Source organism: Peromyscus maniculatus, chromosome 23 (genome assembly GCF_049852395.1).
Source record: "Peromyscus maniculatus bairdii isolate BWxNUB_F1_BW_parent chromosome 23, HU_Pman_BW_mat_3.1, whole genome shotgun sequence".
NCBI lineage: Eukaryota > Metazoa > Chordata > Mammalia > Rodentia > Cricetidae > Peromyscus > Peromyscus maniculatus.
In genome coordinates, this window is record NC_134874.1 from 4,356,779 (window position 1) to 4,381,215 (window position 24,437).

Genomic DNA, 24,437 nt, shown 5'->3' on the forward strand with positions numbered 1-24,437 from the left:
ACTGGCGCGGGCTGGCTGAGCGCCAGCTGTGAGCACCGCCCGCGAGCCCCGCTGCACGCGCCCCGGAGCTCGGGGAGCTCGGTCCTCGGTGCAGGCATGATCGGCCAGAAGACCCTCTACTCGTTCTTCTCCCCGACCCCCGCCGGGAAGCGGAGCACGCGCAGCCCCGAGCCGGCGCCGGGGGGCGACGTGGCGGCCGAGGACAGCGGCGATACGGTGAGGCCTGCGGGACAGTGCGGGGCTGGGGGAAGGGGAGCGGCGGGGTTCCGGTCAGGAGCACCGTGCACCCGGGGCCGCCTTACGGGTTCAAAACAGCCGCGCGCGTCGGCGGCCGCCATGCCGAGACGCCAGCCAATGGGGACGGGGCCCGGCCGCGGCCGAGCCAATCGGTGTGCAGCGTTCCCGCCCCTCCCTCCGCGGGGTCCAATCACAGGCGGCGGGGGGCGGGAGCAGTTTTGCCGCGAAAAGGCCGCGTGCGCCTGGGGCGCGGAGGCGGGCGGAGGGTGGCGGCGGCGGCTCGGGCTCCAGCTCGGCCCCGGTCGGCTCGGCCATGGGCATCTTCGGGCCGCGGCCTTTGGGGTTGGCGCGGAGCCTGCGAGCGCCGCGGGGGGCCAGGCGGCGGAGTCTCACCCGCGACCCCGACTCCTGGCAGGCCAGCCCCGCCAAGAAGGCCCGGGTCGGGCAGGACGAGCCGGCCACGCCGCCCTCCTCGCCGCTCAGCGCCGAGCAGCTCGTCCGCATCCAGAGGAACAAGGCCGCGGCGCTGCTCAGGCTCGCCGCCCGCAACGTGCCCGCCGGCTTTGGCGAGAGCTGGAAGCAGCAGCTGTGCGGAGAGTTCGGGAAGCCGTACTTCATTAAGGTCGGTCGGTGGGCGAGACCCTGGCAGAGGGCGGGCGGGGGGACGGGGACCTGGCGCTGCATCGCGCGGGTGCAGCCTGCGCTTGTGGGCGGTTGTGCGTTCAGCCTCCTCCTAGGTTTTCCCTGCCCTCCCGTGCAGAACTTCACGCCGCGGTCTTTGGGTTAAAGTTAGGACTGGCAGATGGTTTCCTGGCTTATTATTATTGAGCCGGGAGAGAGGATGCAGGATAATTCGGGGAGGGGGGGGGGGAAAATCTCCCGCTCACGTGGGTCGGGGATGGAACTCTGGTTGGCGCGCTCGGCGCCCGCTGCCACCCGCCCTCCCCGGCTTCTTGTAAGACACTTGCTTGGCGCGCTAACCAGACTGAACGAAATGACCTTTGGCCTTTTTTAAATCTGGGAAAGACGACTGAGGCCCCGGGCTATAATCCCAGTCCTTGAAAGCTGTAGCCTGGAGGGTCAGGAGCTGAGACCGGGGTGGGGGGTGGTGCAGACTCTGATCTACCAAAGACACGGTCTTAAAAAAAAAAAAGGGAAGAGAGGCGGGGCCACTGAAATGAAAGTAGCTTGGCAAATCAGCCTTGATCCAGCCCAGAGTAAATGGGATGGAGCTGCTTCAGAGGGGCCAGGGGCTGACTTGAGTAGTTTTTTAAAAAGTTTAGGTTTGGCGGGCCGGTGGTGGCGCACCCCTTTAATACCAGAACTCAGGAGGCAGAGGCAGGTGGATCTCTGTGAGTTCGAGGCCAGCCTGATCCGCAGAGCAGAGATCCAGGACAGGCACCAAAACTACTACACAGAGAAACCCTGTCTAGAACAACACCCCCCCCCCCCAAAAAAAAAAAAGTTTGGGTTTAAATCATACAAAGACCCAAACAAGACTTCAAACACGTTTTTCTAAAAAGATTTTTAAACCTAATACTTACGGTTTCCGGTGGGAATCTGCTTTTAAGCCCCCTGTTTATCCCTAATCAGCTCATGGGATTTGTTGCTGAAGAAAGAAAACATCACAAGGTCTATCCACCCCCGGAGCAGGTGTTCACGTGGACCCAGATGTGTGACATCCGAGATGTAAGTGAAGCTGGGGTCTGGGTAGGGAAGAATCAAATCGTGTTCCCTAATTACCAACAGGCAGTGGTTTGGTAGTGAAGAACCCTGAAATTGTGAGGTTCGGGAGCTGTGTGGGGCTGAGGCACTCGGCCCTAACCCTTGCAGCACTGTGTTTCTCCAGCGGTTTATTCTTTAATCGTAGCGGCTATTTCCATAATGACAGGAAAGATACACATATGCATTTTCGTGCATGCTCATTTTTTTTTTCTTTTAAATTGTTCCTTTGTTAATATTGTAACCCCAAAGTTACTTCGGTCTCTTGATTGTAGGCAATGGGACTGGAGAAGTGAGGGTCTTTCTGTTCATATAATGTGGGGGAAATCAAAGAGAAGCTTTGTGCTAACACATACCCGTAATCTCAAAACGTGGGTTGGAGGCCAGCCTGGGCTACTTGAGACCCTGGTGGAACAAAACAGAAGTTGAGAACAAGTGCTGTTATACCTTAGACATAGGAAGGGTAGCCTGGGGTACTTGATTCAGGTAGCCTGTCTAGCCCATCACTTCCACACCTTCACCTAAGTGTCACAAACCCTGCCCAGGTGCAGACTCCCCTGTTAAGCCTGGACCCTGAAGAGCTTGCTAAACTCTTGGGCCTGTGGATTTGGGTGGAGACTGCATTGCCTCGGACTTCCAGGGTCATTTTCTGTCATGGCTTTGTGAGGGGGGGGGTTGTGGTTTCGAGACAGGGTTTCTCTGTGTAGCTTTGGTCCCAGATCTCACTCTGTAGACCATGCTGGGCTCAAACTCACAGAGATCTGCCTGGCTCTGCCCCCAAGTACCGATATTAAAGATGTGTGCCGCCACCACCCGGCAATAATTTTTATTTTATGCACACTGGTGCATGTATGTCTGTGTGAGGGAATCATATCAGAACTGGAGTTGCAGACAGTTGTGAGCTGCCATGTGGGTGCTGGGAACTAAGCCTGGGTCCTTTGGAAGAGCAGTCAGTGCCCTTAACTGCCAGGCCATCTCTCCAGTCCTTTCTCTTTTGTAAGTACATCTTTTTTTCATTTATCTTTGTCCTTTTGTAGGAGTGTGCAGCACACTGGTGTAGTCAGAGGATAACTTAGAGGAGTCGGCTCTTTCCCTACATATACACCACTGGTTCTGGGATTGAACTCAGGTCGTTGGGCTTGGAGCCAGGTGGCTTTACCCACGGAACCTTTCAACGCCACACTTGTGGTTTTTAATGAACACACACTGACTGTACATGCTGTACGGGTATGGTGGCATTGCAGTACGTTTGACACGTGTGTTACTTCAGACATTTATTTTTTACTTTGTTTTCCTTTTTCTAGTAAAGACTAAATTTTCCATCCATTTTTGATTGCATGTGTGTCTGTGTGGCACATGGATGCAGTGCCTTTGGAGGCCAGAAGAGGGCCGCGTGGGTGCTGGGAAACGAACCCTGGTCTTCTGCAAGAGCAGTTAGTGCTCTGAACTGCTGCACCGTCTCCGGCCCTTATCTTCGCTGTGTGTTGGAAACATTCCAGTCCTTGCTCCTACTTTGGAGTGTTTATTGAATTATCAACTGCGGTTACCACAGTGTGCTGTGGAGCATTAGAAGTTGTCCTCCTTGCCAGGTGGTGAGAGTGTGCGCCTTTAATCCCATCGCCTGGAGGCAGAGGTAGGCGGATCTCTGAGTTTGAGACCAGCCTGGTTTAGGGTGAGTTCCAGGACAATCAGAGCTGCACGGAGAAACCCTGTCTCAGAAAAAAGAAAGAAAAACTGGAAAGAAAAGGCGTTGCTGCTCCTGCTCTGTTTCCGTCGGTCAGGCGGCCTGGGTGCCGCTCGTGGCTCTGCACCATCTGCCTGTCTCCATCAACTCTTGCTGTGCGTCCGCTCGCCGCTGGAGCTTGAGTGTGTGTCTAGGCTGTGTGAACCCGGAAAGCGCAGCACCCCGGGTGCTCTCTAAGCAGGGGTGTCTTGCGCCCCGGCCCGCCCCTGCCTTTTGTGGTCGTTAGGAGTCAGTGGATGGCATACTCTGGTGGCTGTAAAGTCGATGAGTAAGCCGTCATGGTACAGCCTGACCCTGAGCAAACCCCGCGGCTTGTGCCTCAGGAAATGGATCATGGGGCTCCTCATTCTTGGGTTCTTAGACACCTGGGTCCTCTCAGCGTCTGCTGGGGACTTCTGTGGGCAGCACACAGGTTCAGGAAGACCAGGTCCTCTGTCCACAATTGTCCTTAACCCACCCCCGGAGTCCTAGAACAGGAAAGCAAAGTTCTGTGTGCCCGGGTTCTTCACCATGGAGGATGCGCCGACTGCCTGGAACCGAGACAGGAACAGAGCTGCTCAGTGGGAATAAAAGTCTGCAGCTGAGTTCTAAGGGGACTTTAGAGGGTGTGAGCCGTAGAGGAAGTGCTAGAAAGGACGGGAGGCAGAAGCGTGAGGACAGAGAGCAGGGCCTGTGTCCAGAGATCAGCCTTGCCACACCTGAGAAAGACACCAGTCTTCATGACTTGCCAGCTGCTCCCACACTTGTGACCTGGCCTCGTTCTCTTGGTGTTGCCCATCAGTCCTGCAGGGCATCTGCTGGGGGGTGTCTAGGGGCAGGGCTGGGAAAGCTGTGTTTTCCCACAATGAGAGACGGGCTGACTGCCTAGAAAGGCCGAGCCAGGAAGTGGTAGCAGGCCTGGCCCAGGGGTGTCTAGCCTTTTGACTTTGTCGTCCGCAGAGTTGGTCCATGTGCTGCAGGACTCCTGCGTGGGTGCTGAGGAGTGACTAGCTTGCAGTGGCCACCTCCCCACCCCACTGTGGCACTAACTTGGGATGGGGTAGGATGGTCCCCCCTCGGTATGTTTCTGAGTGGTTCCGTGTGTTCCCTTGTGTGAGAATCAAGCAAGAGAAACACCAAACTGTCCTAAGTGGATGGGCCGTGGCGTCGAGGCCACTGCCTGCAGGATGGGTTGTTATGTGGCTGCTGGGGTGTGGTGGGCTGCTCCTTTTGGGTTCCGTGTGTCCGCCACGTGTCCCTCTGAACTGAACACGCTCTTGTCCGGTCTTCCCGTTCACAGGTGAAAGTTGTCATTCTGGGACAGGATCCCTATCATGGACCTAATCAAGCTCATGGGCTCTGCTTCAGTGTCCAAAGACCAGTTCCACCCCCGCCCAGGTACGTCCACGGCGCAGCTGGCTTCAGTCCAGGCCTCAAGATCAGGTGGCATCGTGGTGTGGGCTGGGTCACGAGGCTCGGCACTGCTTGGGGGGGGGGTGTGTACATAAACATAGAAAGAGAAGGTGACTTGTGGCCGCCGTACTCAGGCCTTCCACGGTGAGGTCTGTGGCGGATGGCCTGTCACGGCTGTGGGTGGCTGTTTGTCCACGCCATAGTTACTGTGTCCCTCCCACCCTGGCTTTGTGTTTCTTACCTTTTCACGACCACCTTTGTTGAATTTAGAAACTGCTGGAGATTCTGGTTGACTGTGCTTTCCTTTGCTTTGTTTTCAGTTTGGAAAACATTTTTAAAGAGCTGTCCACAGACATCGATGGTTTTGTTCATCCTGGCCACGGGGATTTATCGGGGTGGGCCAGACAAGGTAACCAAGCCTAGCTAGGCATGCTTGGATCAGTGCTGGTATCCTGCTCTCTCTGCTCTTGTTTGTTTGCCTTTGTATGTCTGTCCTTCCCTCCCTCCCTCCCTGTATACCCATGTACGTAGGGTTGTGTGTGTATATACGTGTACTTGAGTGCAGATGTTGGTAGAGGGCAGAGGCAATAAATTCCCTGGAGCTGGAGTTACAGGCAGGTGTAAGCTGCCCCGCACGGGTCCTAGGGGTTAAACTCAGGTCCATCTCCAGTCCCATCGCTATGTTTTTCAAAGTTGGCCATTCTGTATGTGGTCGGGGCCTCTGATAAGGTCCTGGTGGCTCGTTACCCCAGTGTTAGCCTCAGCCACACCTGTTGTTGTTATTTTTTTTTGTGTGTGTGTGTGTGTGTGTGTGTGTATGCAGTGGTGTTTTGCCATGGGTGTTGAGTCCCCTGGGTCTAGAATTACAATCGTGGGCTGCCATATGGGTGTTGGGAATTGAACCCGGGTCGTCTGGAAGATCATTCAGTGCGCTTAACCACTGAGCCATCTGTCCAGCCCCTCCTCGGCCACTCTTAGGCATGGTAGTTTCAACACGCTGGTTCTTGGCTTCTAACAGTTTGGCTTTGTTTTGGGCTCATTTTCTCTCTGATTCTCTAGTATCACTTAGGATGTGTGTTTTTGAACACTTTGGTTGTTTGTTTCCTACCCAAAACTCCCGAAGATGCCAAGAGGGCAGATAGGAAACAGAACGTCCTGAATCTGGCTCAGATGTCCCTGCTGGCCATGTTGTAACGCTTTATGGCCTCGTTTCACTTCTGCCCTGGTTCTGTTGTGAGCAGTTGGGTCACGTGTAACCTGCAGTTGAAGTTTGTTTGTGCCTCCTCCTGACCTTTGCCCCCACTGTGTTCACAGGTGTCCTGCTCCTCAATGCTGTCCTCACCGTCCGCGCCCACCAAGCCAATTCCCATAAGGAGCGGGGTTGGGAGCAGTTCACGGATGCAGTTGTGTCGTGGCTCAATCAGAACCTGACGGGCCTTGTCTTCCTGCTCTGGGGCTCTTACGCCCAGAAGAAGGGCAGTGTCATTGATAGGGTGCGTGGGAACCTGGGGTCCCTGCTGCCTGTGTGCACAGCCGTAGAGGGTCTGCTTGTGGTGGCTCATGTGGTCCCGGTACCTAGGAGGCTAAGGTGGGAAGGGTGCTGTGAGCTGTGGGCCAGCCTGGGCTATGGAATGAGCGTGTACAACCCATTAGAAGTGGGGTCGGTTCCCCCGACAGCTGGACAAGGTCGGACACGCTGGGACGCTCACTGTGCCTCATTGCAGTTAGTAATCTAATAGACGCGTTAACCTGCCCTGTAGGACACCACGGTCCCTGGCACCCTTGTGTATGTGTGATGCAATGCTTGATGAATAAGGCAAGTGTCCTGCTTCCCAGAAACTCGGGACCATACAGAAAACAGGCGTTCCACTGAATCAGATATGGTTTGCTCAGATACCATGCGCAGTGAGCACTTCAGCCGGAGCACTGTTTGTGAATGCCCAGCAGGACCGGAGCACTTTGAATTTCTCCTCCCTGTCCCTGCTTCTAGCCTGGGTACTTGCCTTTCACCACGTCACTGGGGCAGAAACCTGAGCCAGCATCTTGAACTCTCTTACCCTTCTTGCCGTTAAATCCTGTCTTACCCGTGAATCCAGTCACCTATGTCCCTGAAATGTCCCAATACTGCTTCACGTTGCTCCTGTCTTCACGCCTGGGCTGGATGCCAGTATTTCTGTAGTGAGGGCTGCAGTGGATGTAAACGGTGGGGCAGAGGTGGGGAGAGGGGAGGGCTCTCCAGGGGGATCTCCAGGGGGCAGGTGCATCAGAACTGCAGTGGGACCAAACCTGGTGGGTGTGAGTGTGAGTGTGTGTGTGATCTCAGAAGGGCTTTTGAGGGTGGGGACACAGTCACCCGTGCTGTGGAGCTAGACAGCCTCAGATGGAGAGAGGGCTCGGGTCAGAGCACTTAACTCGAGAGAGGACCGAGGTTCTGTTCCCAGCGCGGCTGTGTGTGCTGCTGAGCTCCCCTGTAGTGTGTGCCTCGCGGCACCCGTCAGCAAACTGACCTGAGTACACAGGCAGATCGGTGGTAACTGGGTGAGAAGGTGTGGCCACCATCATTGTGGACGGTGCCCTGTGCCTCAGAGCCAGCAAACAAACGTGAGCTTCGGGTTTTGTGAGTGCAGGGGTGAATGCACTTGAGAAAGTGGGCAGGGCTGAGTGTGCACAGCTGTCTGGAGGCACAATGGCCCTGGTTATGTTGAGGAGGTGCCAGCTGCCACACTGAACTCTGTTCTTTTTCAGAAGCGTCACCACGTCCTGCAAACAGCCCATCCCTCCCCGTTGTCGGTGTACAGGGGGTTCTTCGGATGCAGACATTTTTCTAAAGCCAATGAACTGCTCCAGAAGTCTGGCAAGAGGCCCATCAACTGGAAGGAGCTGTGACCTTGCAGTGCAGGCCGCCTGTCTCCAGCAGAGCTTCTGAGAGGCCGCTGTAGCATTGGCCATAGACGTCACTGAAAATGTCCTGTTCTTAAGTTCCCGTGTGCGTGAAGAAAATGGAGAGATCTTTGTAAAGCGGTCACGAGCCAGCCGGGCCGCAGAAACCACAGCTTCAGCAGCCAGACCTCTTGACTGGCGCTAGGCTTGAACTCTCCGGGCCAGGCAAGGTGGCCTGGCCGAACAAGCCCACTCACTTCTCACAGACCGGTGGTCACATGCTTGTCCTCTGTGAGCTGTAGTGGATTGGGGGAGAGATGGTTTTTGATGAGCTAAGTTTGGTGTCTGCCGCTGTTTCCTTTTGCCTTTAGACGTAGTGGTTACAAGGTGTCCAGGTGTGTTCTTCAAAGGGCCTCTGTCTCCAGGAGCCCTTGGGTGTCTTGCCGTCTTTGAGAATCTGTTTCCTGTTAGAAAGGGAGCGAGCGTGTTGTCCTGGCTGCCATCCATCCTGCTGCTGGTCCAGGCCTTTGCCTTAAGCAAGTGGTAGAGCTGAGCAGAGCAGAGGGTAGGGTTTGCGTTTGTTTTCAACGAGGGTGGGAGGTTTTCTTGTAGTACCTGTGGAGTCAGGGTTCCCACAGCAGACTGCCAGGTGTTGGTTTGTGTGTGTGATGCTGGGGACCAACCCCAGGGTGCTGCCTTTTTTTTAAATGGGCTGAATTCACACAGATTGTATTTCTCTGCAACGCTGGAGAATGTTGTGTCTTTTACAGGGTAGGCAGATAGACTATTTTTTCGGTCCTTTCTTTGAGACAATCTACTGAGTTCATACCTCAACCTGGATCCAGTGGGTCCTGCTGGTTAGAGAAGTGATCTGCCTGAGCAGGATAATAAAGATCGTTGGGGTTTGGCTTTGTACAGACTCTTGTTCAGCATTTATTTGCAGGTGCTGGGGCTTCTCTTGTCACCATGGCAACCACGGGTTGCAGGGAGGGCAGCCCTTTGTCCTTGTGCCCTGTTTGTAGGTCTCCACGGGCCACCCACTGCCAGCCTGGTCCCCTGCTGCTAAGGGCAGGTTGGCCAAGGTAGGGTCTGCTGGGACCCCGAAGAAACAGTTCCCTGTGGGGAAGTCAGGCCTCTGGAAATCTGGCTTGCCCATCCTGGCGAGTTCCGTCCTAACTGACCCAGCAGCTGTCTAGATAAAGGTGTGATTGATTCGCTGGTGTCCGATGAGAAAGGAAAAGCCAAGTGCATCAAGGGGCAGGGATTGCTTCGTGCGGGTGGGTGCACACTGTAGTCCCCAAGGTGCAGAGTAGCTACATGCATGCTACATACATGCACAGTTTGGGAAAGCTGCTTCCTTCCTTGTCTGTAGAAGGTGGCTTTAAGATTCCATGTCTGGGGTCATAAATAAGCTCCTTGAGTGTGGGAGACCAGCTCTGACCTTTCAGAGGGTTCTTGGGGGAGGGGTGAGGAATGCGGAAGTATTAAATAGAGATACAGACACAACAGACACAGGATAGCTTCCGGAGGGCCCTGGGTCAATACCCAGTCACCAGAGTTTAATCACTGGGCTTTTTATGCACAGGTCGAGGTTGTAAAGTACCGAGTGTAGACCCTTCCAAACATCTGGCAACTGTGCCCTCGGCTAAATCATCCCATTATGTAGCCCTGCTGGGTGAAGCAAGCCCAGACTTTCTGACCTTGAGTAAGGCCTTACCAGAGGACTTCAGGGGTCCTCCCAGAAGCTGTGCAGTGAGCTAGCTCCCTTGCTCAGAGGCAGAGGACTTCAGGGGTCCTCTCAAGCTGTGCAGTGAGCTAGCTCCCTTGCTCAGCGGCAGAGTGAGATGCTCCATCTCTGCCTGCTAGGGTGACACCTCCCTGGGTGAAGCTGTAAGAGGAGAGCTACCTTCAAAGAGGCAAGGAGCAGCTGTTGATGAGTTTTAAACTGAAGAGCTGGCCCAGCAGTGGTGGCACCACCTTGAGCAGGCAGAGGCAGGTGGGTCTGGGTCCCAGGACAGCCAGGGTTACATAGAGAAACCTTTTCTTAACAGGCTGCAGAGATGGCTCGGTGATTGGAAGCATTGGCTGCCCCTGCAGGAAGGAGGACCTGGGTTCTAACACTCCGGTTCCAGGGCAATATACGTGCAGATAAAACCCTCATTTCTGGGCTGTGATAAAATACCAAAGGCAGCCTGGGGAAGAAGTGGTTTCATCTCACACTGGGGAAGTCAGAAAAGTGGACGCAGGAACTGGTGGAGAGGCCATGAGGGCATGCTGCTTACTTGCTCAGCTGGCTTGAGATAGCACCAAGAACCACCAGCCCAGGGCTGGCACCACGGTGGGCCGAGCTGGGCCTCCCACATTAGTCATTGAGAAAATGCACAAGTCAGACAATGACCGGGAGGCGGACGCGGATGGATCTCTGAGTTCGAGGCCAGCCTGGTCTACTTACAAGTGTTAAAAACCACTAGCCAGCACACACCCACACACACTGAGCCGGAGAGGTGGCTCAGTGGTTCAGAAGCATTTGATCTTACAGGAGAGCTGAACTGAGTCCCCAGCACTGGGGTACTCACAGCCCTCTGGACACCTGTGCCCAAGTGCACATACCCACTGGAAGGCCTCCAAAATAGACATAATTAAAAGTAACATCATTTATAAATTAAAAACCTGAAGGGCTGGTGAGATGGATGTCTCAGTGGATGCCGCTGCCAAGCTTGAGGACCTGAACCGGTCCCTGAATCTACGTGAGGGGGGCAGAGCTGCAGCTCCAGGGCATTCGACACAGCTCTGTAAAAGGATTTGTTGGGTTGTGACCGCCAGTACCGGTGACAAGAAAAATTGACACTGGACTGGAGACAGGGCCAGGTGGGGTGAGCACTTTCTGCCGGGCCTGATGTGAGTTTGATATCTTGGACCCATAAGGTAGGTAGAAGGACAAGTGAGTCCTGCAGATGGTCCTCAGACCCCTCCGTGTGTGCAGACAAGTGGGCACAAGATAATGTTCTAAATTTATCCAGCCGGGCTTGGTGACAGGCACATTTAATCCCACCACTTGGGAAGCATCCAAGGCCAGCCTGGTCTACAGATGAAGTTACAGGGCAGCCAGGGCTACATAGTCCCTGGCTCAACAACCACGTTGAAGCTGCTATGGCACATGCCTTTGATCCCAGCACCTCTTAGGCCAGCAGTTCATAAACGTGGGGGTAGTGATCCCTTTAGGGGTCGAACAAACCTTTCACAGGAGGCAAGTATCAGATAGTTTTTTATTTATTTATTTAGGTTTTTTCGGAACAGGGTTTCTCTGTGTAGCTTTGCGCCTTTCCTGGAACTCGCTTTGTAGACCAGGCCAGCCTCGAACTCAGAGATCCGCCTGCCTCTGCCTCCCGAGTGCTGGGATTAAAGGCGTGCTCCACCACCGCCCGGCAGTTATAATTTATAACAGTAGCAACAAACACGATTTTATGGTTGGGGGTCACCACATCATGAGGAACTGTATTGAAGGGTCAAAGCATTAGGAAGGTTGAGAACCACTGACTTAGGCTAAGGCAGGAAGATCTGGAGTTTGAGGCCAGCCTGGGCTTCATAGCAGGACCATCTCAACAGTAAAGATGAATAATGTGAAGCCCAGGCGGTGGTGGGGCACGCCAGCACTGGGGTGGGGTGGGGGCAGAGGCAGGTGGATCTCTGTGAGTTCGAGGCTGGCCTGGTCTACAGAGTGAGTTCCAGGACAGGCTCCAAAGCTACCCAGAGCAAACCTGTCTCAAAAAACAAAACCAAAAAAGGTGTGGAAACACAATGCTCCATAGAACATTCTGGAAGGTGAACTGGCTGAGAGTTTGCTCTATACCCCACACTGGCCTTAGACTCATGCCAATCCTCTTTCCTCAGCTTCCCAAGCTCAGGAGTTACAGGTGTGGGCCACTGTGCCTGACTCTGCATCTTAAGGGATGTATGGCCCTCCCCACTCCACCCCCTGAAAAGATACAAGTTCATCATTAATTTCTATATAAAAACAAAAGCCTCATTTTACGAGGTATGTGGCGGTAGTATTTGGGGGGATTCCACATTGCAGGTTTGTTCCTCTGTACTGTACAAAAATGAACAGAATGGGGTGGGCCAGGGAGATTTCAGTGTTTCTGGTTTGCCCCCATCCAGTCTGGAGTCGTGAGAGAGCGTAAGGGAGTGGGTGATACTGTGTAGATGGTGATGTGTATTTAACCGGATCTCCATGTGGCCCAGTAGCGTCCCCCACCCCAACGTGATAAATGTAGACACTGCCTGCCTGGGACAGCTTGCTGACCCCTGTGTGCTCTGCTGATGGGGTGAGAATGAAATGCCAGGAGGAAATGATCCCCTAATTCTGGTCAAGCTGAGGATAGAAGGAAGGTTTCCCGGCCAGACAGGAAGAACAATTTTGTATATGTATGTTGGTCGTCTACACAGCCAGGCAGCTGAAGCCCCTTCTGTGTGCAGATCTGAAGGCTCTGTGTGGCACAGTGTGGGAGGCCTGGGAAGACCGGGCTGGAAAAAGCGGTTCCTGTCACCTCCCTCTGGGGTGAGGAAGTCACTTATGCGAATGTCATGCTGGGAACCTCAAGTTATCCACTAATTGTGTGGAAGTCCCTGGTTCTGACCCGAGCCCAGCAGGGCAAAATCGGATGTGGGTTCTGCTGGTGAGTTCTCCGTTCTCTGAATCCCTGTTCTCTCCCCTCCTCTCCTGGGATAAAGTCCCGGGTTCCAGTGGAGAAGCAGAACTTGGGAGTAGGGTATGTGGTACTAGTGACTTTTCAGCCTTGCCAAAACTTCATGATGGACGGGGCCAGCGGAGAGCCACGAGTTGGCCCAAGTCAACCTGGGGACCCCCCAGCTCAAGCTGAGCGAGGTAGGAAGCTTCGCTGAAGATGTCTCTGTAGAGTCCTGCGTTTCAATTCGGGTCTCAGAACTTAAGGTATCTAGTTCCCTGTACCGCCTGGCCCGGGCGACCGTTCGGAATGCGTGTCTCTGAATCTAAGGGACTTTCGAGGAGACAAACACTTTCTATTAACATCCTTGTTTTCAGTATGGAGAACCCATCAGTAGAATTAGCCATCCCATTTGTATTCCAGAAAATACATCTTTTGAGACATGAGCATACCAGTTGTACAAATGATGGGTTTCATTTTGACGTTTTTTTAGTGTCTTTAGTGTGTGTGCGCACGTGTGGGGGCTGAGGTGGTTGTTGGATGTGTCTGGTGCTTTTTGCTGGGTATGTGGTGTGTATGCATGCGTGTTTACATGTGTGGAGGTTCAAGGTTGGCATCGGGAGCCCTCCTGGATATTCGCTATGGCAAGGTGTCAGCTGCCATATCCAGAGCTCACTGGTAGCCCAGCCCGCTCTACCGCTAGCTGCCGCTGCTGGCTGGGCGCTAGGACTGTAGAAGGCCACCGGAGCCGGCACCCAGGTTAAACCAGAACTTTTGTCTTCATGCTCGCATGTTTCATCCGCTGGGCTATCTCTAGCCCTCCACCTTGTTTTATTTTATTGAGTCAGGGTCTGCTGTTGAACCTAAAATTCATTGATTGGCTGGCTACATTGGCCAGCCATTGCGCTCTGAAAATCCACTGTATCCATGTAGTCCGCTCTCTCCGGGTTTCCCCACCCAACCTGCCTTCCCTAGCCATGCCCAGCACAGAGTTGTTTTTTTTTTTTCTTTTTTTTTTTTTTTTTTTTTGAGACAGGGTTTCTCTGTGTAGTTTTGGAGCCTGTCCTGGATTTCACTCTGTAGACCAAGCTGGCTTCGAACTCCCAGAAATCCGCCTGCCTCTGTCCCCCCCCCCCCCCCCATACACAGTGCTGGGATTAAAGGCGTGCACCACCACCGCTCAGCTTCTGTTGGTTGTTTTTTTTTTGTTTTTTTGTTTTTTTTTTTTTTGAGACAAGGTCTCATGAGGTAGTTCTGGCTGTCCTGGAACCCAATGTGTAGACCTGGGGTTTGCCTGAAACTTCAGCACTCCGGCCTCTGTATGGGATCACGGGAGTGAGGCACCATCCCTGACAGGAAGTAGTTGGTTAGAAGGGTCAGCCAAGTGGGGGTCACATCTGTCATCCAGCCCCACAGAGGTTGAGGAAGAGGATTTCCACAGGTTCCAGGACAGCCTGGGCTGTGTGAGTTACACTCCGAGTGGGCTACAGTCTCAACTCTGTCCCTGTAAAGCACACCAGAGACAACGGGGTGGGAGTGGGGGTGACAAGCAAACCATTTTGCTGGGATCCTAGCATTATCATTTTTTTTCAACCACATGGTGAAAAGGCAGGTGAGAACACACAACCTCAGGGTCATGGATAACTGAGCGAGGATTGAACTCACGTCAGCCCGATGACAGAGCTCAATGATCTTGCCACTGTCAACCCTCTGCCTAGATCATAACTCTAAGGTCACCGGGAAGGAAGGGAGGAGGGCGGGGAGACTGCCCAGGGCCCTGGAAACACTAAGCAAGAGCTGCACCCTCAGCCTGAGAAGGAAGTGTTTGAGGGGGTTATCTGAAATGCCTTCAGTCACACGCGGCTTTCCAGGAGATGCACTTTCCAGCGAACCTCTTCTAACAGCTCAGGAACGAGGGTAGGCGGCTGCAGCGTCAGGTGCACTTAGCCCCTGACTGCATTCTCCATTCCCGGCTGTGTGCTTGTGGCACAGGTCTATGGCCAGTGACGCCGCAGCTTGCAGAGGACAAGATAATGGCTCAAAGTCCGCTTCCTGCTCCCAGGTCCGTTGGAGAACCCCACCACCTGCAAGAAACCCAGTCTTTGTTGATTTTTCCTAACTGGAAAATAAGCCCACAAGTGATGTAGTGCAGGTGGGGTAGCAGGTGTCCCAAGAGTAGCCAGACCCTCCTGTGCTGACTCCGTGCTCCCCACTGGCTTTATAACATAGCAGAGCCTCCAGAACCTTCCTGTGCTGACTCCGTGCTCCCCGCTGGCTTTATAACATAGCAGAGCCTCCAGAACCTTCCTGTGCTGACTCCGTGCTCCCTACGGGCTTTATAACATAGCAGAGCCTTGGGATCAGAATTCGGGACCACTCTACTATTGTCCCCTCTTTGCCTGAACACAGTGTTGGCACGTGGCTTCCGATTCCTTGGCTACGGCCAGTTCTGGTTGGGACCTGGAGGCGACCTTTGGCCCACATGTCTCGGAACACTCTGTGACCGCAGCATGGGCTGGCTTCCTCTGTCGTGCGCAGCTCTATCCCGAGCTAGCTAATCCCAAATAAGGCAGCCTTGTTTTTTAATCCCCAAGTCCTGGGAAATATTAGAAATATTTCACGAACAGGGCATGGTTGCAGAGGGTCTCCTGAACCTCCTGATGCCAGACCATCTTGGGAGGCCCTCCCCTCTCGCTGGGGACTCTCTTCTCTAATGACCAGAAAATGTCACAGGCCAGAGTGACCCTTCCTCCTATTGCTTATGACACCCCGGCTTCCGATGGCTGCTGAAGTCTCTGGGAATTTTGAAATAATAAAGTGAGCCGTGGGGTTGAGGGTGGAGGAGTTCCCTGGGAGTCAGGTGCAGCCCGGGAGTCCGCTGCAGGATCATTTTCTGTCCTGCCCAGGTCACTGTTGCCAGTCAGGGCCGTGAAGGTTAAATGCTCTGGGGGATATTTTTAAACAGCAGGGCCTGGTTAATCTAAAAGTGACATTTACGGACACAGCCGTGAGCTGCCAGAAGCTCAGATCCGGGCCTCAGCCACCAAGGAGCTTGAAAAATGTCACCGTGAGTACTGGGAAAGCTATGGGGAGAGGAAGGCCAAGGTGCTAACACAGTAAGTGAGCCCACCCCCTGCCCAGGGTCATGGGTGTGTGTGTGTGTGTGTGTGTGTGTGTGTGTGTGTGTGTGTGTGTGTGTGTGAGAGAGAGAGAGAGAGAGACAGAGTGTGTGTGTGTGTGTGAGAGTGTGTGTGTGTGTGTGAGAGTGTGTGTGAGAGAGTGTGAGTGTGTGTGTGTGTGTGTGTGAAGTGTAGTGTCGGCCCCAGACAAACACAGTCACTTGAGAGCTTTAGGGGACGCCGAGGGAGCTGCTGAACACTTAGTTATAAAAGCCCGTCTTGACTCTGTACTCTCACGGAGTACACGCCTCTTTCCCATGTCATCGCCGTTACTATTCTTTTAAAACATAAATGGGCTTCCACGGAGGCGGGTGGCCATCTCAGCTCGTCCAGGACAGGGTAGTTCCTGAGACTCGGAATTATCTTTTGTTGCGTCTTTGGTTAGTGTTTGTTTGCCCGGGATGTCCTGGAACTTGCCAGGTCATCTGGGCTGGCCTTGCACTCACTACAGCCCCCCTGCCTTTTGTAAACAACAAACAAACAAACAACCTGGCTTCCCAGAATCTTCCGTCTGGGACTTCCTTTGTCCATGACTTCAACCAGAAGGCGTTGGAGGTGTGTTTGTCCCTATACAGGAGTTGTGCAAACCACCTCGTGTTTTTTATCATGTTTCGGTCCAATGCGGAGATGACGGCAGCATCAAATGCAGTTTTTCCGGCTGTGCAGGGAGGGATGTGGGCATGTTAGCATTTGGAAATGGAGGTGGCCTCCAGATCTTCCTCTAGTACAATCTTGGCTGTCTCTTGTTCTAACACTGCCTCTGAATTTTGAGTCAGGAGCTTCACCTCCAAGGCGGGCCCGTGTGTTCCTAGTGGAGTGTGGACGCCGTCCCAAATGGGAGCAACCTGGAAAGGGCACCTATTCCACGTTCCCTTCAGCTGGGGCATTGACTGCAGTGAACCCTGGAAAGGGCACCTATTCCACGTTCCCTTCAGCTGGGGCATTGACTGCAGTGAACTTACTGTGGTGGGGGGAGGGGGGGGGATGGCCAGGATGGCTCCCGGCCCATCGGCCCTGCACCTTCATTCTAGGAATCCAGGGCTCCTGTCACAGAGTCCGGGCTGAGCCTTCCAGGAAGCCGAGGGGTTGCTCGCCGGCGTGGCAGGTACCAGCAGCGTGCTCAGTGACATGACCTCGAGATTCTGAGGGCAGGGGCAGCGCCAGGTGCTATTTCCTCCAGTCCCCAGGTCTGGAGAGGATTTCCGTGATGGCTCAGGCCTTTCAAGGGGTGGATGGGAAAGGTCCCACCCGGGTCCACCCTTCCTCTGCCGTGCTCGGTGGCCTCTTGGCTACTCCATGCCTGTGTCTGTTCATGGGAGAAGCACTCTGTAGGGAAGGTCCCTTTAGCTTACCCAAGGTTGGCATCCGTCCATCTTTTTCTCTTTCTTGAACATTTTTTAACCTTTATTTATTTGCGCAGGTGTGGAACTTGTGGAGGTCAGTTGGTTCTCCCCTCCCCCAACGCGGGGTCAGAGGGCTCAACCTAGGCCATCAGGCTGGGCAGCAAGGGCCTTTCTTTACCTGCTGAACCATCTCCTCGGTCCTCACTCAGTCTTGTGAAGTGAAAATAACTGACGAAGAAGAGTAGTGTTGAAGGATGATTCTGAGCTCGTCTCTGTAAACTTCAGTACTTAGGATTGGCAAGTGTAGGGAACTGCAGTCACCTGGCTGGAAGGTCTTCCTCACTCTGATGAAGATAGGTTGGTTTCATTTTCGCCCTTCCTTCCATCAGGCTTGAGGCAATGGGTGAGCAAGGTGGAGGCAGGCTGTGGACCAGCCTGGGACCGATAGTGTCCCTGGGAGCACAGAGCCTTCCAGGCAGGACCTTTCAGAGCTTTCTCATGGTGGAGCATCCTGAGGGATCCTGCGTGATCTCACAGGATCTTGGGGACCTCAATACAGTTTTGTTTCAAGCTTTCTTCGTTTCTCTGCAGGGTCCTGGGAGACGGGTGCGGCATGGGTGAGAGCTGTGGGCGGGAGCTCATTCCTCTAGGCCTCTGGTTGGATCAGGACAGGAAGAAGAGAACAGAATTAGATGGGAGGCCTGTGGTGTTTCACTCACCCCGCTCAGTCCCAGCTCTCCTACTGCCTGGGAACATTGCTACCAACATGCCGATCCATGATCTGATGCCTTAGTTTCTCTGTATTCCAAAAGACATTAGAAAGCAGGGCCCAATAAAGGAAATAGACCTATTTACAGTTTGGCCAGGCTCGGGAGAGAAAGCAGCTGTTCTCCAGTGGGTCTGGGCCAGCCTTGCAGCTGGCAGAAGTCAGAAGGATCCATGGATTTTGCTGTGACGCTGCGGCCTGTCCTTCCTTGGGGGGTGGGGGGATGGGTCCTCCTAGGCCTCATGAGCAACAGGTGTCAGGAGCATGAGGGTCAGGGTCTGTGGATGTTTAGAGGGGAATGAGAGGTGCTAGTGAGGCCTGCAGTCGGCACTCTGGGTCCGTTGGCAGGCCTTTGTGTGCCCCTTGAGTGTCTGCTCTGTGCCTCTGAGGCTACTGGATTCGCGGCCTGCGAAAGGAATTGTTTTCAAAGTTGCGTTTTAAGTATCTGGGTGGAAAGGGGCTGGGCAGAGGCCGTCACGGGACGTTCTAGAGTGAAGAGGCAGGCCTAGGTTTGAAACCTTGTCTGGTCTCACGGAGCTTACCCTCCAGTCTGGGAGATCCACGCACACAGAGCAGTGGCCCTCGCCGCTGCCACCTGGGACAAGCCGTACAAGCCTGAGAGCCTGACATTCATCCCCAGAAGCCATGGTGGGAAGGGAGAAAAGACTCCTGAAGGTTGTCTGGCCACCTCCTGCATGTCACACACACACATGCTCACGTGTCACTCCCAAAAAGGTTTTTGAAAGTATTTTCAAAATAATGAGTCCTGGGGAATCATCTGTGCTTTCGTTTTGCGTGTTGTCCTGATGTCTGGAAAGGTGGGTGACGCCTTTTGACCCACAGCTATCATTCTTTTCACCCCTTTCTTCGGCACGGGAAGCCCTGGTTTTGCTCAGGACGAGATATATTAGCTTACCATGTGCATTTCTGCCCCAGCCATTTCCCGCAGGGTCTCCATTTGTTTCAGTGGGGGAAAGGACTTAGTATCTCACTAGGAGGCACACCCCTGAATTTCTTCTGAGGTGGCTGGGGTTTGAGACAGGGCCTCACTGTATAACCCAGGCTGGCCTCTCGCGAGTCCCTCCTGCTCCAGCCTCTGGAGTGCCTGGGATTACCGCCACACCCCAGTGGTCTGGAACTTTGTTAGGAGACATTTTGGGCTCCTCTGTGCACAATGGATCGGACTGGAGTGGAGACAGGGAGATGGGTCACAGGCTTGGGCTCACACCCAAGGGCTCACACTCAAAAGCTCACACCCAGGGGCTCACACTCAAGGGCTCACACTCAAAGGCTCACACCCAAGGGCTCACACCCAAGGGCTCATACTCAAAAGCTCACACTCAAGGGCTCACGGTCCCTTGAACTTGACCTTCGATTATATGCTTAGCCTGGTGCCTGGAAGCAGGTGAACCCGGTTAGTGTCAGCCAGCTCTTCTGCCATCCACCCTCCTCGTGTCAAGTGAGGAAAACCAGATTCAGGAGCTTGGCCAGAACTCAGGATTGCGCAGGAATGATGAAGCACTTGAACCCAGGCCCTCCAGGCACACCATGTGATGTGTCGTCCAAGGGGCTCCTGGGGTGTTTGGTTTCGTTCTTTGAGACAGTCTGGTGTGGCCTAGGCTGGACTCAGACTTGTGCGTAGCAGAGGCTGGCACTGGGTTCCTGGGCTAATGACTGCGATTATAGGCATGTGCCACCATGCCTGCTGAGTTCTTGTTTTTTATTACGCTTTCATTAAATAAATTGAGGAGGTACACATGCCACGGCGTGCGTGTGCGTGTGCGTGTGCGTAGGTCAGAAGATGACCTGGGGGAGCCAGTTCTCTCCTTACACCATGTGGGTTCCAAGGATGGAATTCGGGTCTGTCAGGCTTGGCAACCCCTGCCTTGATCCGCCGATCCATTTCATCAGCCCTTGTTTTTGATTTTTGACACAGACCCTGCGCCCTCCGTGAGGCCACCCTGCTCCCACTTGGTGGGGCAGAAGAGGGGTCCCAGCTGGAGCTTGAGGGCTTGGATCTCACTTCCTACTTGTACCCGGAATTTCCACATCACTGACCTTGCCAAGCTGAAGCGGCCTTAGGAGCTGCTGGACTTGCACAACCCTCCAGCCCTCCTGAGCTCCGTTGCCACGCATGCCCACAGCAGGCAGGTCAGCACAGCGAGGCTGCGGCACGTTGTGTCGCAGGCAGGCGGTGCTGAATCTGCCTGGCTGGCGGCGGTGGTGCAGAGCCCTGACCCCAGGAAGTGGGTCTAGAGCGGAAAGGGCAAGCTGGGGGACAGATTGTTCCTCCTCAGGGAGACGGTTCGCCGTGGGGCTCAGTTCCCACCGACCGTGATACCTCAGTTTCCAAGGCTGGCGGAAAGTCCTGGGTCTTCTCGGGTCTGGCTCCTGGAGGTTACTCCACTTCACAGAGAGGCTGTGTGTTGCAATAGTCCAGCCCCAGGACCTGCCTGAGGGAGGCCTCAGCTGGCACACTTGGTGGAAGAGATGCTCCCCACCCACCAGCTGATACCAGGTAAAGCAAAGGGTGAGGTTTCCCAGGGCAGCCAGCGCGACCTTGAGGAACAGTGTGAGCCAAGTACAGCTGTCATGGCGGTCACTGTGGGCTTGAACTGTGTTCATGCCAGGCTAGGCAGTTCACCCTGTGAGGGCCATCACCCAACAGGCTGGTGAGGCTGCTGCTCTCCCTGCCCCTGTTTTGCAGATGGGGAAGTTAAGGCTCACATTTAACTCTCCTACAGCTTGAAGTTGAGATGGGCTCGCCTGGCATTCACTGGGCACTGCCCTGTGCTGGGCACCATGGTCGTGTCTTTCTGAGTCAACACTCCCAGAGTGCCCTGGCATGTACAATCCCCCGAGACTTTTGCGTCTAAGATGCACAGGCTTTTCTCGGTTGCGTTTTCCTCTCCAACGTCCCAATAACTCCAACGCCGCGCATGCCCTGTGCTCCAGCACCTGGTGGACTGGGCACCAGCCACGCGCCTCCTTGCTTCCTGCTTGCTCCGGGCCTGTCAGCCGGCCTTCTCTGGAGACCCATCCTCTGGCATGGGTTCAGTTTCGGAGCCGCTGACTCTGACGGGACCTCGTCTCCTGGCTGCTCTTTCCCTGCTCTTTGTGGGTTGTTTTCCTTTGGGGACCACCCGGACAAGAGCCCACCCTGAAGCCCAGGCTGGCTCAAAGCCCACTGCAGTCTTCTGCCTCAGCCACACAGGAACCACCACACTCAGGCTCGTCTGAGCCGGTCGAACCACTGAGCCCACAGCCTGGTCCCTCTCCATATTAAGTCATCCACGTGCCCCCAAGCTGTGGGACGACAGGCAAGCCGCTCCACCTCTCTGGGGGTCGGGGTCTCTTCTTTAAAACGATGAAAGAATAATGCTTTCAGGGGCTGGAGAGACGGCTCAGCATGTGCTGCTCTTGTAAGGGAGTTTGATCCTCAGCACCCCACATCAGGCAACTGACAGTCGCCTGTAACTTCAGCTCCAGGGGGGTCTGATGCCCCCTTCTGGCCTCTGCAGGCGAATGCATTCATGTGCATAGACAGACACATACGCACAGAATTAAAAATAAACTTTTTTTTTTAAATACGTTTTGAGCTAGGTGTGATGACGCATGCCTGTAATCTCAGTACTTGGGAGGCTACGGCAGGAGGCCACTGTTAACTCAAAACCAGACTCTGTCCCCTACCCATATCCCACCCCCCCACCTCCAAAAAAAGAATAGGAAAACAGAATCGTCCACACGTGGTAGCCCATGCTTTTAGTTCTGACACTCAGAGGCAGAGATAGGCAGATCTCCATGAGTTCAAAGTACAGGAGTGTGGCAAAGCCAAGCGGAGGTGGTCCTCTATGCTGGCAAGCGCCAGATTGTGGAGAGAGGCAGGTGAGGACTGAACCAGTGCCAGAACTGTGGTGGCAGGTAAGGGTGTGCTGGTGTGTGCTGCAGGGAATTCCAACCCCGCTCTGCCCGGGAGCACCAGCCAAACCCCTCCCCTGTGGCCTGATACGGGCACACCACAGCCTCCTGCTGAAAGGTGACACTTGGTAGGCTGGGTTCCCTTAGTCACCCTGTGGGTACTTGGGAGCCTCAGATGAGCATGGAGCTGGTGGCCGTGTCCCCAGTGTCGGTAAGTGGCCCCAAACACTCGGGAGCGAAACTTGGTAGCAGGAGGAAAAAAATCCAAGTATAGATGAGGACTTCGGGACACTGACACGCTGTTCTGTCCCTCCAAGACCTCGCCTAGACATGGTGAATGTGTTGGGTTTTTAGGGGGAGGGGGCGCGGAATGCAAGCATGCTCTCCACCTGCCGCACTGTGGTGCTGGCTGCCGGCCACCGCTTGCTGGAACCTATTCCTGCGTCGGTCACGGGAGGCTCGTGGCTCAGGCACCAGACTGCTGTCGCTTAGGTCTGAATTGCAAGAAGAAAAAAAAAAAAAAAAAAAAAAAAAGCTTAAGTGTGTGGCTTAGTGGTTGAGGACTTACCTCACTCCTGCAAGGTCCCGGGTTCGAGTCTAGCCCTGGGGAACAGAAGAAAGAAAAGAAACTAAATAAAAACTTCGGCTAGCATCCGGTTTGGGCATCAGCTGGGTCAGTTCAGGGGAAGGCAACCCCTTGGGTGACAGAGGCTCACTTGGCAGGCTCCTCTAGTCTCTGTTGTTCACGAGCTCAGAAACTCAGACCACTTCCCTCGCTGGCAGCTGTTAGTGGAGACCTTGGTCTGCCACCCCTTCTTAAAGGCGCACGGCCAGATGTGGTATCTCAGCACGGCTTAGAGTGTCCTGGGTCACGTGATAAGTATTTGTATCTGTGTGTTGGGGGGGCGGGAGGAGGTGTGGGTGCTGGGCCAGGATTTGAGCTGGGCTGAATGACTGAGCTGCTCCGAGCCTCAGGTGTCCAAACCATGAAGTTGAAGTCAGGTAAAGACAGTCTAATGGGACCGCAATGCTCTGGGACTGGAGGGATTGGCTGAGGAGGAGGCACACGTGTCTGTAAACGGAGTGTGCGCAGAGATGTCATTGTGAGAGCAACTCCCGGGGAGGGAGGAGGTTCTGCATTTATGTGGGGGTCGGGGGCAGGCCCAGAGGGAGTCTTAGAAGCTTTATCAAATAGTTCCTCTCTTGCAATCAGTTGGAAAACTTCTGTTCTGGTGACCTCTGGGTCCTATGCTATGATCAATAAATAAGAAAGAAAGGAAGGAGGGAAGGAAGGAAGGAAAGAGAGAGACAGGGGGAGGGGGACTTGGTGGGGCACACCTTTAATCCCAGCACTTGGGAGACAAAGGCAGGTGGATCTCTTTGAGTTCGAGACCAGCCTGGACTATATAGTTCCAGGACAGCCAGAGCTTATATAGTGAGACCCTGTCTCTAAATAAATAAATCACTAAATAAGGAAAAGACCCTGAAGGTTTCCACATGGGTAACCCTGGCCAAGCTTGGCTTTAGAATCACGCCTTCCTATCAGAACAGGATTGGCATTATGAAGCGAGAGGGGGCCAGCCCCCGGGAAGGGCTGGTTTCTGTTCATTAGAGTTTCCAGGTCTGAGTGTGGCAGCTTGGCCCACCACGGTGGTCACCAGCCACCCTTGTGTCCGCCGTTTGTGTCAGTTTGTTTTCTGCGGCCGTGGCAAAGCACCTGATGCTGGATATCAAAGTTAGTGTTGTTGCAATATGGCAGACGGCATCCTGATGGGACACAGGCATGAATATGGAGAGGCAGGAGGGCAGGGGGATTCAGGAGCCAGGCTCCTTCTTTTTATGGCACCTCATTACCACAAGTCACCTGGAGACCAGCGCTAGTCCCTTTCATGGTCCGTGTCTCCATGGTGGATTAGCTTGCATTGACTGCACCTCTTTTTTTTTTTTTTTTTTCAAGACAGGGTTTCTCTGTGTAGCTTTGGAGCCTATCCTGGATATCGCTCTGTAGACCAGGCTGGCCTCGGACTCACAAAGATCCGCCTGCCTCCTGAGTGCTGGGATTAAAGGTGTGCGCCACCACCGCCCGGCCTGACTGTACCTCTTAAAGGTTCCTGTACTCACCAACATCTTTCCAGCTGGGGACAGGCTCCCAGCACATTACCCTTTAGGGGCACGGCAGCGGTGGCGTAGCCATAGTCCCAGGCCACTGTTCTCCCAGGCAGCAAGCATTTCCTAAGCAGGTTCCGTGGACTTTGCATAACACAACACTTGCGCCATCTCCCAGGCTTCCCAGTGAGAATGGGCACCAAGAGCGGTCATTAGCTCACCAAAGGTCCAATCCATCTAGGTGATTTTTTTCCCCCATCACGCTCTTTCCTCAGCAACAACTTAAATACTTTTCACATGCTCATTATTTCCAGCTTGACACTATTTCATATGTACACATGTGGAACTTGCCAGAAGCGCCCTTGATTGTATCAGGGTCTCTCTCTCTGGCTTCCTCCTGCAGAGCTATGGAGGTGACATCCACTCATTTCCTTCCATCCCAGGTGCACTTGCAGAAGCCAGACC

General features: G+C 54.1%; 2 protein-coding genes and 1 long non-coding RNA gene across 10 annotated transcripts in view; 2 read left to right on the forward strand and 1 right to left on the reverse strand.

Annotated features, from left to right (window-relative positions):
• On the forward strand, positions 1–8,890 carry Ung (uracil DNA glycosylase). Its single transcript, XM_006993954.4, has 7 exons — positions 1–216; positions 653–859; positions 1,831–1,926; positions 4,983–5,080; positions 5,416–5,504; positions 6,410–6,588; positions 7,841–8,890. Exons 1-7 carry the CDS (start codon positions 97–99, stop codon positions 7,979–7,981), a joined length of 930 nt encoding a protein of 309 aa, XP_006994016.2. The 5' UTR covers positions 1–96; the 3' UTR covers positions 7,982–8,890.
• Positions 8,891–13,817: 4,927 nt separating this feature from the next.
• LOC121825293 (uncharacterized) lies at positions 13,818–22,845 on the reverse strand. Of its 2 annotated transcripts, XR_006067439.2 has the most exons (4): positions 22,583–22,845; positions 22,435–22,469; positions 16,329–17,836; positions 13,818–14,744 (listed from the first exon to the last, which is right to left on the reverse strand). It is a non-coding gene; the product is annotated as an uncharacterized LOC121825293 (long non-coding RNA). The 2 variants fall into 2 exon arrangements; XR_013047801.1 differs by lacking the exons at positions 22,435–22,469; positions 22,583–22,845 and adding an exon at positions 20,290–20,402.
• Acacb (acetyl-CoA carboxylase beta) overlaps positions 15,529–24,437 on the forward strand; it is a 107,563-nt gene continuing 98,654 nt past the window's right edge. Inside the window, exon 1 of one of the 7 annotated variants that reach the window (XM_042267855.2) lies at positions 15,529–15,776. The gene's annotated coding sequence lies outside the window, so the exon portion shown is untranslated. Of the gene's footprint in view, positions 15,777–16,925; positions 16,945–20,330; positions 20,467–21,853; positions 22,078–24,437 lie in introns of those variants that run through there. The other 6 variants (XM_042267856.2, XM_076561053.1, XM_042267857.2 and 3 more) reach the window with 6 other exon arrangements.